Below are 14,973 nucleotides of genomic sequence, written 5' to 3'. Positions count from 1 at the left end.
GGAGCTTTCAAATCAAGATACTCTTAGTGAATCTTAAAAAATGTATCCCATGATTAAAGAGAACAGCTCAGGGGACCAAAGCATTATTACTTCAAATGTTTGGATCAGGCTCTGACTGTTTTTAATGTAGAATTTGACTGATTTAGTGAGGGTTCTGTAAGCCATGTCTTGTACTACAACAGGAGAAAGAGAGGATCACTGTTGGGGAATGACAATATGTGAATCCAGGTTTCTGCCAAACATTATACTTACTAACCCACCAAGGAAAACCTCCTTCAAATTTTGAGCCTGGATTTTGTTATAGCCATGTTTATCCAATTCTAAGAAGCTGTCCCATCTAGAATGTTATCTTTCAGTCTCCTCAGTGCATTAAAGAAGTTTTTCCAGACCTTTTAGATGCTGAATCTAGTATACATGAGTTATTTAAGGACACAAAATACTTAGGAGTCTTACTGGGATGTAGAATGACAGCTAAAATCAAAAAGGGTGCTGTGCTTTGGTTTTTTTCATGTATGTGAATTTAAGAGTGTCAGGGCTGAAGCCAAGTTCTGATGCCCTGCATTCTTTCTCCTGTTTCCAAGGAATCACCACAGTTCTCACCATGACCACCCTGAGCATCAGCGCTCGCCACTCCCTGCCCAAGGTGTCCTACGCCACCGCCATGGACTGGTTCATTGCCGTGTGCTTTGCTTTTGTCTTCTCTGCACTCATTGAGTTTGCTGCTGTCAACTACTTCACCAATCTCCAGGCTCAGAGAGCAATGAGGAAGGCAGCCAGGGCAGCAGCACTGGCAGCAGCACTATCAGCAGCAACTGTACCGGCAGAGGACGAGATTGTCTCGGTAATTGCTTGCTTTTCTGATAATAAGCATCATATAGGAACAGGCAGCTGAAGTAGTGAATGCAAAACAATATTAAAGTGATCTTAACCTGAAGCAGATTATGTAACCAGATTGTGTCTGTTTATCAAAGACGTTGTTCTGATTCCAGAGAATGAAAATACTTCATTTATTTGTAGTGTTTATTTAAATTTGCAATATGATTTTCTAGAGTGATGTTTATTTGGCTAGATATTTAAGGAAAGCCGTTAGACTATTATCCATGATACTTCTCTTGAGCAATGCTGTAGGCAGTGTGGTCAGGCAGTTGTAGTTCCCAGCAAGTCTGCAGAATTTGTGGGACAGTGTTCAATGGAATGAACATTGGCCAGATGATTATGGGATCACTGTAGTGCAAGGGTACAGACCATAAGTGAGCCATTTGGAAGATGGGTAATTAGCCTATACATAAACTTGGCATCTCTTACCTTACTGAAATCTGTGTTGGAGGAAGCTCTGGGGGGAAAAAACATAAATGAAGGATAGATGAAAGAGAGGAAGTCTTTCTAGTATCTAAAAACTGTGTCAGAATTGCTTGCAAATTTCACTCTCTAAATCTTATGCTAAGTCGTGAATGCTGTCTCACAGCATATGTTCATCTATTTATCATTGTGGCCTTTCTGTTTCAAAAGCAGTTTTACTACCACCATGATTTCCATTTTTAGAGAAATAACAATTTGAATGACAATTTGCAAAACCTCTGAATCTGTAATGGAATAAGGGAGTCAGTCTAAGAGGTGGCCATACGAAGGCAGTACCTTACCCACCATGGAGTAATTTTTCCACATTTGCTGATAAATAGCAGTTAAAGTTACAATGTTTAAGTACTTTCAGACTATTAAAATCATGGTTGATAAGTTTTGCTGACTCTTTTTTGGAAGACGAGCTATCAGAAAAGAAAAATCAAAGTTCACCTGGCTTTATATAGCATGAAGACAATATTGATAGCTACTACATCTTGAAGAGGAACAACAGCTTGGACCTGTCCTTCACACATTTCCTTATTCAAGTTGGAGTTAACCATAAGGAGGTTTACTAGAAAGGAAAAAACAAACCAAAAAATACTACTTTTGTTTTCCCTGAAAAGTCCCTACTGAGCTATATGAAAACAGTTAGGCTGACTCTGCACGTGCTGCTGGGGCATTCACAGCAACTATGGACACCCCCTCACATTCCCAGTCTCAGGAAAACAACTGATCCAAAAATAAAATCTCCTGCTTCTGCCCAGAGAAGCTAAAAACTTGCTTGATAGGGCTCCTCCAGATTTACATGATCTATGAATCACAGCAGACCAAGGTAGGCACCAGACATAAAATTTCTGTTGAACAAATGAATAAAAGATAAAGAAGTTAAAAGGCTCAAATTTCTTATCAAGGTCTTCAGCCTTAAACAAGCAAAAAACGAACTGAAGACCCTCCTTCCTGTTTTGTAAATATTCACCTGTTAGGTTTTCCAAGTAAAAATCAACAAAAGAAAAAAGAAAACATCTAGAAATAAAATACATATCTAGGAATCACCCTGCAACAACCTGCTCAAGAAAATTATTTATGTCTAGCTGACAGCATACAGATTTAGAAGAGTAGTAAATCCCATAACATCCAGTCCCTAAAACAGCCCAGAAAATTCTACAGACCTGATCTTGCTCAAAGCAAGACAGCCATTTTCAAGCCCTGTACATGCACCACGTTTTTCTCCCAGGATCAGTTGTCTATGAGAATTGCAGTAAGAGAAAGAGCAAACTCAGGGAGAGCATAAAAACAAAGGGTACTTACAACTGAAGGCAAGATTATGTAGTCAAAAAGGTTTCTAGAAGAATTAGCTATTGGATTTAAAAGGTTCCCTTCCAGAAGGGCATTCTGGGAAAAAGGAGTGATTATGGGATAACAGATTTTAAGAAGCTTTTCTTTTTTCATTCCTTTTTTTTCCCCCTTTGGTAGAGATAAGGAGGAAGAAAGTTTTGTATGTTGGCACATCCATAGATACACTGCAGTCAGTGATATAATTTCATATTAAACAGACCTGAAGTGTCTGATTTGAATGCTAACATTGTATTTAACACAGGCTGATTACAGGTCTATGACTGTTTCCTCTGGACTGTCATTCTCTCTGAGCCTTGTGCTTCTATAGCTGCATTACTGATCCTAGGGCAGATATTTTTAAGGCAGACAGCATAACACTCAGTTTCCTGCTAGAGTGAGGGCCCAAAGTCAAGATAAATGTATACTCAGAAAAGAAATAAGTCAGAAGACCAAATTCTGCTCTAGTGTAGAATGAAAGTAGGAGAAAATGCTGCAGCCACTGAACTGTGGTGGGGTCAGTAAGAGAGATGAGGCTGTGCCCGTGTGCTCAGCAGAGAGCTGAGAGCCCAGCAGGCCTGGGCTGGCTCCAGGAAAGCCTCTCTATTTACCTCAGCTAACTGAGAGCAGGGTTTGGCTTGCTCTCTCCATCAGCTGCAGGCAATCCCTGTGTGAAATACAAAACTCTGGGTGTTCCTCTGCAGAACACGAGGACAGCAAGCTGAGCCTTCATCTGGACCCTGACACAAACCTGTTCTTACTCCTGCAGTGGCCAAGCTGGCTTTAGCATGTCAAAACCAAACATCCTATACATGCACATATAAAACCATGATGGCATTTAGCTTTTAAATCCATTTCAAATGCATATTTTCTATATCATTTGCATTGTTTCCTCTTAATGGCTTTCATTTCCCAGGGAGATCCCAGTCTGGGAAGTTGCAGGGAAAGGGAATTGGTGATACTGTGAGGAGCACAGCATTTGCAGAAATGCTTTGTGGGATGGTCAGGGAGTAACCCCATGGATCAAAAGACATCCTTTCCATGCGAGAGGCTGCATGTAAAAGACAAAAGATTACCACCCTGTAACAGCTTGCTCACAGTTATGTTCTAAAAGTCCTCATGTTTTAACAGAAGTCAGCACAGAGCAGTGCAATACCTCTGGGAGAGCTTCCTTCTCTCTCCAGCCTTGTTTAAAAACAACACAGCTTGGGCAGGAAAGGATTCTTATTCCCTTTAACCTGGCCAGCTGCAGAACAGCTGTATGTCGCTGCTATAGAGGATTTAGTTTCCTACAATTATGTCAGAATATATTGAGTTTGTTTAATGAATATCCTGGTGTAACAGAGTACTTCTATCTGGATCAGCAGCCACCCTTTAGCATCACCCTAAAACAGCTATATGCTTTAAAGTTTCCACTGACAACATTGAGGCATAATTCCAGCAATTTTTTTGCAGGAGGGTAGTGAGAACAAAATAAATTTAATTATAGGGAAAAAAACATATGGGCAGACACTGATAAATTTAAGAGCCAAATGTGGCTTTGAAAATTTAAATCTGTTTAATGTAAAAACATATTTTGACAGCAGAGAGGCTCTGTGCCAATTATATGTTTTTTCTGGCATGCTACAAATAAATGTTTTGAAGAAACTCTACCATAGCTCATTCCCTTTGAGAAGAGAATGACCAGGGTTCCAGTCTCTGCTCTCCTTACTGCATATCTGGTTTATATGACAGCAGTTTTAATACAATAGGCATTGGGTATTTTTCAGTTATGCTTCCTGCCTATATAGATCTTTAGATTTTTCCATGCAAAATAAAATAGCTTTGAAGTAATAGGTAACAGCCTCTCCCCTTATTCACCTTCACTTCATGGTTTTGGCTATATTCTGAGAGAAGTGAATTTCATTTCCTGGAGGTTAAGAAAGATTTTGAACATGGTTTTCCCCTGCTCCAAGTGAGCAATTTGACCGAAGTGATTTAACCCTTTTACTAGGGTAAAAATGATAAAAGAAGTCTCCATGTTTTTCTTCAGTGTTTCTAGCAAAGGTAATTTAAAATTCCTTAAGAGATGCCTGAAGCTAGGACAGTTAATGACTTCTAAACTATACTCAGCTTTTGATTATGCAGGACACTGTTTATAACTATTTACACATTATTTGCAATATACTTTTTTTTTTAAATCAGATCTCACAAATGAGACATTCAAAGAAGTGTCCAAATTCGGGTTTATAATGAATCTGTGCCATGAGATGGAAACTGAAACTGCACAGGACTGTATTGAAAGAGGTTCTTTAGTACATGGCCTAAAGATGAGGTTGCACAGTGCAATGAACTTTCCTGCTGGAAGATGCTGAATATGGATTGTTCAATAGATAAGGCAAGGTTTTGCAGATCACACTGGTGGATGTAGGGGCTAAACCATGTTTAACTCCCCCTTTGGAAGATAAGTCACTAGCGTGCTCTTTTGTCCGTAAGGGTTGAAATTTCTCAAACTGTATCTACTAATGAACAGAGGCAAAAAATGTTATATATTTAATTTGGCATTCTGCCTTTTACAGACACTGAGCTCTGGTTCTAAATTGGTTTGTGTGTGTGTTTTGATATAAGGAAAGTTCAGTGTCTTTAATCAAATAATGAAGAAAAGAAGAAATAAGATTTTCTTATCTAAAATTTTAGAGTTTTTTTCTCAAAAACCTCTTTTTACTGCATTACTAGCAGGAAAAAGAGAAGTGAGTAAAAGAGAGATAAGGAAGGACATACAGATATTCATTTTTTTAGAGTTAGCCAGTATCTGGGTTGCATATATAAGAGACTGATGTTACTGTTAGATCATAAACTAAACTGATAGTGAGAATATGTATTTCCAGTACAAAGCAACAGAGAAGAGAATTCTACAAATATGAATTACAGAAACCTCTTGAGGGAAAGAAACATAATAACAAAGTGCATTCATAAATCACAGTTAGCATGCACCAAAGGAATCAGAAAGAGCAGACAAAGAATTTTATTTACTCTAAAATTATGTGTGCTGTATTTTTTTAGATCTGGAAGACAAGAAATTTGGTGAAAGCCTCCTGAGATATTCTGAGTATAAGCAACTTCTAGTGATATTGAGGAGGGTTGTGAGAGCAGAGCTTTATAGAGAGGATGAGAGTGCTTTGTGAGCTTTCCAGGGGATGAGATAGCTTGGCTGCAAAGCTCAATAAGAAGGCAGACTGTACCTTACAGGCCATCTACATAGCAGTGCAGTGTGGTGGTGTCTCACATTAAACAATGGACTGGCAATCTGCTCTGTTGTCACTGCCTGTTCAGACAGAGCTGCAGGTTTAATTGCCTGATGGGACTAACATTGCACATGAGTGCAAGAGTACCTCTGAATCAAGGTTCAGTAACTCCAGAAAATCCATTATTTCCTTATGACACTGTGCTGTGCCTCAGGCTTCTTGTTCTTGCTGCTTGTAAAACAGTCCTTACTTGAGTGATTGGCTCTGGGAGCTATGCAAAATAGGCTATTCATTTCCATTTTCTCTGTTTTGTTAACATTTCATGATGTTATTGTATGTAATCTTTGTCAAAAGGAGAAGTTAAATCTAGATACAGTAGACAAATTACTGTAGCTGCTGTTCAGAACAACTGTAATAAGGAATTATATTCTTATCCTCAGGCTTCCTGACTGCCTCCTGTTCTTGGTTTAGGAGTGAATTCCAATGAAAAATATGAGTTGTGGTTCTGGGGCAGCAGTCTGGTCTACAAAAAACTCCCATACTGAGAGACATCCCCATTACACATCTGAGATAAATTTCGACTTAGAATTCCATATCCTGAGTAGGGATTTAGAGGAAAATAGATTTGACCCTGAACTCACTGTTATGGGGACACAGGACTGGTAAAGACAGTGAAAAGAACTGCTCAGGGTTTTTTCTTGAGATGAAATCACATTGAGATAATCCTTCTACTTTAGCAATCTCCCTTCTATAGGAATGAGATTTAATAATTATGAGTAAAATAATGACCAGGATTACATTTTTCCAAGTGCTTATTCAAATGATCACAAAGATTTTCCTACCTCCACATTCTAAATATGTTCAGCACAAAGCATCATCCAGTGACCATGTACTACATCTGTTCTACTTACTATTAACTCCATCACCTCAGCACTGTAATTCCTGATTCCTGCTTGAATGATCCGGAGTAGAATTTGACCTACCTTGTACCAGAATATTGTAGATAAAAAGGACTAAGATTCACCTTAACACTTGTATTTTTAGGAACCACACAGTCTCCACAAAAGGTCAAGTTATTCCACAGAAAGTGAAAAGCAAGATTGAGAAAACGAGATGCCTTACAGTTTGTACAGTTCTGTTCAAAGGAGGGCATGCAGGCAAATGGAACAGAATTGGAGTGAAAGCAGGAAGGCAGGCTCAGCCAGCCAGTCTGTTCATAGAGGGGGATTATTATTATTATGATTAGTGCAAGTGGACATGGATAACCCTCTTTCTGTTTCTGTGACACATCTGTAGCTCATCCTCCATTTAAATCTGTCTGCTGCTTGCTGTGTTACTGCAAAATACAAAACGAAACAGCTGTGTTCCAGATAGGCACAGAGCAGGAATGCTTTTTAAGTCCCATTCACAACATGACACCAGCCGTATAATGTATAGAGGGCAAATTGGAAGTGGTGATTGGTTGTAGGGGAAGAAAAAGGGCAATAGGTAAGGGAAATACATACAGAAAAGTATCTTTTTCCTTTTGAAGTAAGGAAAACTTCAACTCTTCACCTTTTGTTTAGACTAAAATCAGCTGTGAGGAATCCATGTCTCCCTAATTTTAGTTGGACACTAGTCCATTCATGCATGAACAAAACTTGGCATCCTGTTGTGGAAATGTCAATTGTTCTGATTCTCTGACAGTAACGATGACTTCTGGAAGGATAATTCCTGTTACAACTATTTTAAGTCACCCAGGAGACACCAGCTGTGCTAGGTTAGTCTGTTATCTAGAAATTGTGGTCCAAGCACAAGAGTGGAAAATGTATTTCAGAAAATGCTTCCTTTCCTTTTAGTGACTCAGTCATTTATCTGATTGACTAAAATCTGTTCCCATGCTTAGAAATCCTGCAAGATAAATCCCAAAAATGCTGACAGCAGGCTACATTTATGTGAATGGTTGTCATTAAATCACTCCCAATGAATGGCTTTGGAAATTGCCTATCTAATAGCATTTTTCTACCTTAAAATCATTCCAATGTTAGTCTTCCATTTCACTATAGATGTATGTGCTGTTATTTTGGGAGCTATTTACATTGTCCAAGACTTCCCTCATCTGCTTCAGTCATTTGGTCATCTCGTTCTGCTGACCAGAAAATCTTTGTATTCAAATCCAAGAACATCTGTGTACATTGTGTGATTTTGTGCACAAGATTTTTCCTCAATAATCAGGGAAATGAGTTTTATGGACAAAGTTTTAGGCTTAAGCTCCATATTAACAGAGCAGTACAGTACTTCATCTCAAAACAGACAAACAAACAAAGTCACTCACGTCATCCTTCTGTATTTTTTCAGCCATCAGAGGAATCTTAGAGCTGCTGCCATGCATCCACAAATGGCCATGCTGGGATATGGCAGAAGCAGCAACGTTTTTGAATATTTCCTCCTATTTGACACTACTGTCAAAGTGAGAAATTGATATCCATTAGAGCAGGCTTAGAGCCTGGGGTAGATCCTATTCCTAATAATTTCTGTAAGGAAGGACTCTATCACTTCTACTCTTGTGAAAGTAAAATAATGGCAACGTGGTCCCAAATAAAAGAGATGTACAAAATTAATATACACGCTAGCCTAGTAAGCTCTACATGTCCCTGAGTTCTGGCTGAATTTTCAGAAGAGTTTTAATACAGCTTTCTGAAGAGTAATTGGACCTGGCTGCAAATACTGCACAAAATATGGGAGTAATTTGGTTTCATTTCACCATAAATGAAAATAAAAATAGTCCTATTACAGCTAAGTATATTTGTCTTCAGTTGTATGCATGGAAGTGCTGTGGGAATTATGAGGTATATTTAAAAATGAAATTTTACCCTGGAAAAAACAAGAGGACAATTCAGCATTCATGTCTTCAGCACTGTAAAGTTAGTCCATTGCCTTTTGTGCAGCAGTTTTCTAGCTCTTGCATGACACCATGCAGTGGTTACCAAACTCATCAATGGGTTCAGCCAGGAAGATTGCTCCTGAGCCAGCCCATATTGCTGCTTGTTTTAATCTTGATCCATATCTACACAAACTTCAGTCACACCAACCTACTACAATTTGGATACACCATTCCTTCTTTCCCTTTTAGCTCCATCTTCTGTTTTTCTCTCTTGGAGCTTCCACTTATCACAATGCTAACAATGTGAAAAGCACATATTTTTTATGGCTTTACAACAAAGCTTTAGGCCATAAAAATATATATCCTTCTGTATAGATGCATTATTTTTGTGATTTTCTGAGATTGCACTATAGTAGAGAAGCAACAATAAAATCAGAAATTTGAGTTAAAAGGTGGAAAGAAATGTAAAGATCACAAAACCTAAGACTCTGTATCCAAATACCAATTTTTTTTCCTCTTCTTTTTTCTTTCCCAGCATTCTGACTCCAACTCTAACCTGAAGAAGAGAGTGAACTCCATAGCATCTCAGGCAGAGCAGTCTCCTGAACCCAGCATAATATCAAATACTGCATCCCAGTGTCAACCTCTGCCTGTTCCTCCACCAGCCCCACCACAACCACCAGCCATTGGAGGTGCAAGTAAAATAGACCAGTATTCCAGGATCCTCTTTCCAGTGGCATTTGCAGGATTCAACCTGGTGTACTGGGTTGTTTATCTTTCAAAAGACACTATGGAAGTGAGTAGTAAATTTTCTGAATACTCATCTATAATATGTAATATGTTCACTTGCTCAGCATTAGTTCAATTGTTCACTTACTGTTGCAACTCAGTTCATCAGCCCTTTCTGAGTAACACTAGAATGTTTTCTCAAAAAAATCAGCTGTAGCACTCAGTACAATGCAGAAAGGCATTGTACTACACTTCTCTCTAACTCATGCTGCACGGAGCAGAAAATGGTCTGTAAAACAGCACAGGATGACATTCTCAGCAAACAAACTGATCTTAAATCTTCTATTTCTTAACCTGTTGAAAGGAATGCTAGAAATATCTGTTGAAGCCATGAGGTGGAAGAGATAAGAACTTCAATATCCTAAGGTTTTCTCAGGGAGCTAGTACCATAAGTCTCCCCGAGAAGTTTGTTATATAGTATAAAGGATTAATAACTGCAGTATAAAGTTTGTGAATCGAGTCCCTAGTTTTGTACATTTCAATACATATTTCCTGTTTTTTTCATGTATATCATACTGTCTTATGCAAATAAAGCTGAAAAATCTTTTCTTAAGTTTGTTTGAATCAAGCAGAGAGTGATTACACCTTTAGATATCCGTGAGGTCCAGAAGAAACATGTGCCCTGCAAATTGAGCATGACTAGAATAGTCAGTCAGTAATCAGTCATTAAACTTTAATTCTTTAATGCTTTAAATCTCTATTTTTTCACCTTTTTGGCCTAAATAAAGTTAATAGTGTCCTATTTCCTTGGTAAAAAATATATTCATTTGCCTCTTTGCTATAGAGTTTTGGATCTCACTGTACATTGCAGTCAATTTGATTGGTACATTTAGTTTATTTAGGACAGCTAGGGAGATAATGATGGTATTTAGACAGCACCAAATGCACAAAGTCCCTACATCAATAAAAACAGAGGCTGGAAATCTGGTATGAGTGGGGATCAGGCTGTACCTTTATTTCCTAGATGAAAGGTAAAGCAGGCTGAAGGAAATCTTGTGGGCAGCCAAGGGATGTTGCAGTTCAAAGAAACAAGACAGTGCTGGTCAGCTGATTGGTGGCACCTCACCTCTGCTAGAGGGCTGCTGCTCTAGCAGACTCTAATTTTTGCTACCAGTATGATCTGGAAAATGCTGTCTCTCAGAAATGGGGTGTGCTGCCAAGCAGCTTCTGTGGAATTGTGAGGGCAGGAAGGTAGGAGACACTGTCTCTCACAAATGTTCCTGCAGATGTCTCTCAAGAGGTCACAGCTGCCAGCTCCTGGCCACTCCAACCCTGCCCAGTGCTAAATTTAGCATTTGTGCCAGAGTCACTGATCCTGCTGTTAAAATATTGACTATGTGTGCAAATTACTTATCTCAGAGAAGGGATTGGAAAAGCTCATGTCTGATCATGACAACTTCTGTTTAGAGGCCAGCTCCTCAGCTTGCCAAGACTCCAGTGATTAAACCATTCACATTCTGGATCTGGAAATATTTGGAACATACTTGCCATTTCCCCTGGTGGTGATGAAATATTTACACTAAATCTCGTATATTAATAATAACATTAGAACCAGGCTTTTAAAATACTTCCAAAGTCTAGGACTAAGTGCTGACTATAAATATTTTTAAATGCAAGCTCACAAACATGCTCAGAAGCTCAGAAATGATGTTCTGTAGTAGCATTACAGAATAACAGAAATCCAGCAGCAAGACTTAGAAAAGAGAACAGTATTGACAATTGGGGTGTTTTGAATTATGAAGAATTTAAACAATTGTGTTAATTTTGACCAAGCTCTTCTTCCTAAATTACATTTCTGCATTTGTGTACTCAGTTATGACTAATAATAATTGTGATATACACTGCTAGGTTTCTAATTCAAATGTTATCACCAGTTGTTACTTACACCAACCAGGATTCTTTTTGCTTTAAAAATATATTAAAAATATATAAACCTTTAATTCCAAAGAGAGGAGATACAAAAGTTGGGTGAACAAAGCATGGAATGCTTCAAGGGCAGTTAAACTTAATCTTTGGCTCCTCAGGCCCAACACATTTAATGTTGTTACAGTATAATTCAGCTTATTCAATTTAAAAAGTGCATTTTGTGCAGTATTTCAGGTATATTAGCTTTTTTAAGTTACTTTTTTGAGTTCATGGGACTTTTGTTTAAAAAACAAAAAGAGGAAAAAAATCTAATTAATTTATTGAAATGGACAAATTTCCAGTACACCAGTTCTTGTACTGCAACTTTCTAGGATTTTTATCAGTGCAGTTTGGAGCACAGAAGATCATTCAGCAATTCATGTGCTCAAACCAATCAGGTACCTCCTGTCTTTGGAGGTACACAGAGAATGAATCAGGCATTTCATCACCCTGTTTGTAAAAGCAGGTTATTAGCACTGGAATCAAAAGTCATATTCACCTCCTATCATTATTTTCTGGCCAGGCTCTGCCTTTGGCTTTGAAGGAGGAGCAAGAAGAGTTTTTTATTTCATGTTCTGGATTCAGAGCCTCAGCTGGAAGGAGCAGCCTTGTTAGTGTAATGACACAGAGCTGCATGAAATGAGGAGCTCTTTTCTAAGCTGTTTGGTACGAGTTCAATACACTACTAAGCAATTTTCTTTGGCTTAGATAATGTGATACAGAAATGAAAAAGTCATTTTTATGTACAGTATCTCATAAAATTTATGAGAACTTTGGGGACTGACTACTTTTCAAAGTGCTCCTTGGATAACTTTTTCTCCCCCTGCCATTAATAATTTTCTCTTCAGGTTAAATATCTTTTCTCTTACTATACATGTAAACTAAGAGTATGTAAATTACACAGACATTTTTTGATTTGGAAGTTTGTATAAAGAAGAAGGTATTTTTAATAAAATGTACACCTTTAAACATTTGAACATTATCATCATAGACTGGTTTGGATTGGAGGGGAGCTTAAAAATCATAGAATTCCCATCCCTCCCATGGCAGGGACACTTTCCACTAGACCAGGTTGCTCCAAGTCCAGTACAATCTGATCCTGAAAACTTCCAGGGATGAAGCATCCACAGCTTCTCTGAGTAACCTGTGCCAGGGCCTCACCACCCTCACAGGGAGGGCAGCCAGGACTGGACAGACAGCAAAAGTATCTTAGACTGAACTCTGTGTGTGTACTTCCATACATACTGCACCAAGTCAAACTTTGCAAACCAGGAAGCTTCGTAGCAAACTTTCATTACAAGATTAATATTTTTCTATATTTTAAATCAAAACCAGCACCATTCTCTGAAGAAAAAAAAATGTGAAAAAAAAATCCAGGTTAAAATTAAGTAATTCACCTGAATGCTTTTTTTACATGGATGGGGATAACATTCATCTTCTGGTCTTAATATTTAAATAAAGGGTTCAATTCTCTATTGGAACAAGTGGGAAAACATTCTTATTCAATAGCAGTCATCCACTGTGCAGCTTGATACAGGAGATATTTCAGTGTAAATGGGTTTGCACTGGGGAGTAGCAAGAGCATTGCAGAGCATCAATTGTACTGGTCAAAACAAAGGAACTAAACTAGCAAAGTTCTCTGTCTGCATGTGGTTAGACTGTGTATTACTAGAACCTAGTATAACCTAATGTACAAAATAACTGATGCTAGTTTTTAGACCACAGAAAATGCTGTAAGATACTTGTAAGATAAGCCCCTTTTCTCTCAAAAGGTTTTATAAGTTAATGCTGACAGGTGCTAATTATAGTGATATCACTGTGCTACTTACAGTATGGAAAAAAATAAAGCATCAGAGTTACTCTAAGAGGACTTACTCCCTCTCTATGTGAGGTGAATTAAATTAGGTGGAAGTTTGAGGATGTAGCATCCCCATGATTTATACATGGGGGATGGAACATTTCTATGGCACATTTCTATGGTTCATGTTCTTTTGTAGGGTAAGTAATATCTGCCATCCACAAGAAGCTCTACACAGTAATGAAAAAGACACATTTATCTAAATTTGACAAATAGAAAAGTTCTTGAAAGAAGAGCAAACCCTCCTGACAAATGAGGAAAAATATATTCTAGATTTTTATTTTGTCATACAGCATATGTTGGCTTTGTTTTCTGTTTTAAATCTTCCTAAGTCCTTCAGCCGAATACTAATTTATGACAGTGACCTTGGTGGGTGAATTGCACACTTCGTTTATTTTAAAATTGGCTTGATTTAGAGTGCAAAGAGCCCCCTTTTAAAGAGCAGCAAGTACTACCTTTGCCACATAACTCACAATGCATATGCCACTGCCACATCATCTTATTCACCTTATTTCTAAATTCATTTATCTTAATTTTTAAATGTAACATTATATTACAGTTTCTCATTTAATAAAACATTGAATAATGGAGTGAATCAAGCTAGATAAGGAGATGATGTTAAAATTTTGATGATAAATCCAGAAAACAAAGCAGAGGCAGCTTTTCTGTTTAGGAGTACAGGAAGATACAAAGTCACTGAATGGACCAAAGTTGCTGAGTCCTGGATATTATTTGGATGCAGAGGACATAGCAGAATGGCAGGAGAAGAGTTACATAATAAGTCAAAGATGCTAATGATGTCAGGCGTGAAGAAAAAGAGAAAGAAACAAGAGCAGGAAAAGTATTTAGCTTCAGTATGTTGGTATTAGAAAGCTTGTAGTGCATATCATTACATCATTTTTCAGTTTAAACACTGGAAAAATAAAGGTTAAGTGGAACAGTCAGTGCCATACATACTTAACAACTGAGCTTTGATGATCCAGGTAATGAGCATCAAATTCTAAGAGGATTCTCCTTGAAGTGCAGTCCTATTTTGAGTCTGCTGAGAGAGTTAGAAATCACAGGGGTTTGTGGGTTAACTCAGTTGTTGTTAACAGTGGTTAACAAGCCACAGCTTAAACCCCTCTAAACTTTTCTTCCAGTTTTTTGAACCTTCAGCAATGCCTTTTCGAAATGACCCTCAGTCCAACTGAAGAACAGCTCGAAATTTCAAGGAAATCACTCAAGGTCACAGAGGATTGAAGAGACTTCAAAGGATTTGTCTGTCCACAGGTGATCTCAGTTTTCAAACAGGGAATATTTTTATTGGACATTACCTGGATGCAAACTCTGGACAAATCAAGAGCTGCAAACTTCTTAGGGATCTAATTAATATTTTCTTAAGATTTCTTACAATGATTGTACTACAGAAGTTGTTGTTAAACTATTTGTTTACTTGTCAAAGAAAAGAATGTTCGTTTCTTCTAAAACACTTGTAAACAATTGAACATTTACATTTATATGAAACATCAATAAAAGGCTTTGGGTTTTTTTAATAGAATAAGAATTGCTAAACTCAGCTGACTCTGAAATGGTAGAACTTGGCACAGTTTCAGTGAAAATCTAGGAGTTGTACTGCTTTCCAGCACTTGAAATTGACCCAAAACAATGTTGGATACAAA

At 37.9% G+C, this 14,973-nt stretch overlaps 1 protein-coding gene and 1 long non-coding RNA gene across 2 annotated transcripts in view; one reads left to right on the top strand and one right to left on the bottom strand.

Annotated features, from left to right (window-relative positions):
• GABRA6 (gamma-aminobutyric acid type A receptor alpha6 subunit) overlaps positions 1-14,545 on the top strand; it is a 20,674-nt gene extending 6,129 nt beyond the window's left edge. The window contains exons 8-10 of the mRNA XM_005418667.1: positions 582-841; positions 9,296-9,556; positions 14,455-14,545. Of these exons, the coding sequence (XP_005418724.1) occupies positions 582-841; positions 9,296-9,556; positions 14,455-14,505 (572 nt within the window). The 3' untranslated portion in view covers positions 14,506-14,545. The remainder of the gene's footprint in view (positions 1-581; positions 842-9,295; positions 9,557-14,454) is intronic.
• LOC102035732 lies at positions 89-1,900 on the bottom strand. Its single transcript, XR_265285.1, has 3 exons — positions 1,792-1,900; positions 1,306-1,331; positions 89-888 (listed from the first exon to the last, which is right to left on the bottom strand). It is a non-coding gene; the product is annotated as an uncharacterized LOC102035732 (long non-coding RNA).
• Positions 14,546-14,973: the final 428 nt, after the last annotated feature.

Source organism: Geospiza fortis, unplaced genomic scaffold (assembly GCF_000277835.1).
Source record: "Geospiza fortis unplaced genomic scaffold, GeoFor_1.0 scaffold55, whole genome shotgun sequence".
In the NCBI taxonomy this organism is placed as follows: Eukaryota; Metazoa; Chordata; class Aves; order Passeriformes; family Thraupidae; genus Geospiza; species Geospiza fortis.
This window is presented reverse-complemented; position numbering and strand designations above follow the sequence as displayed.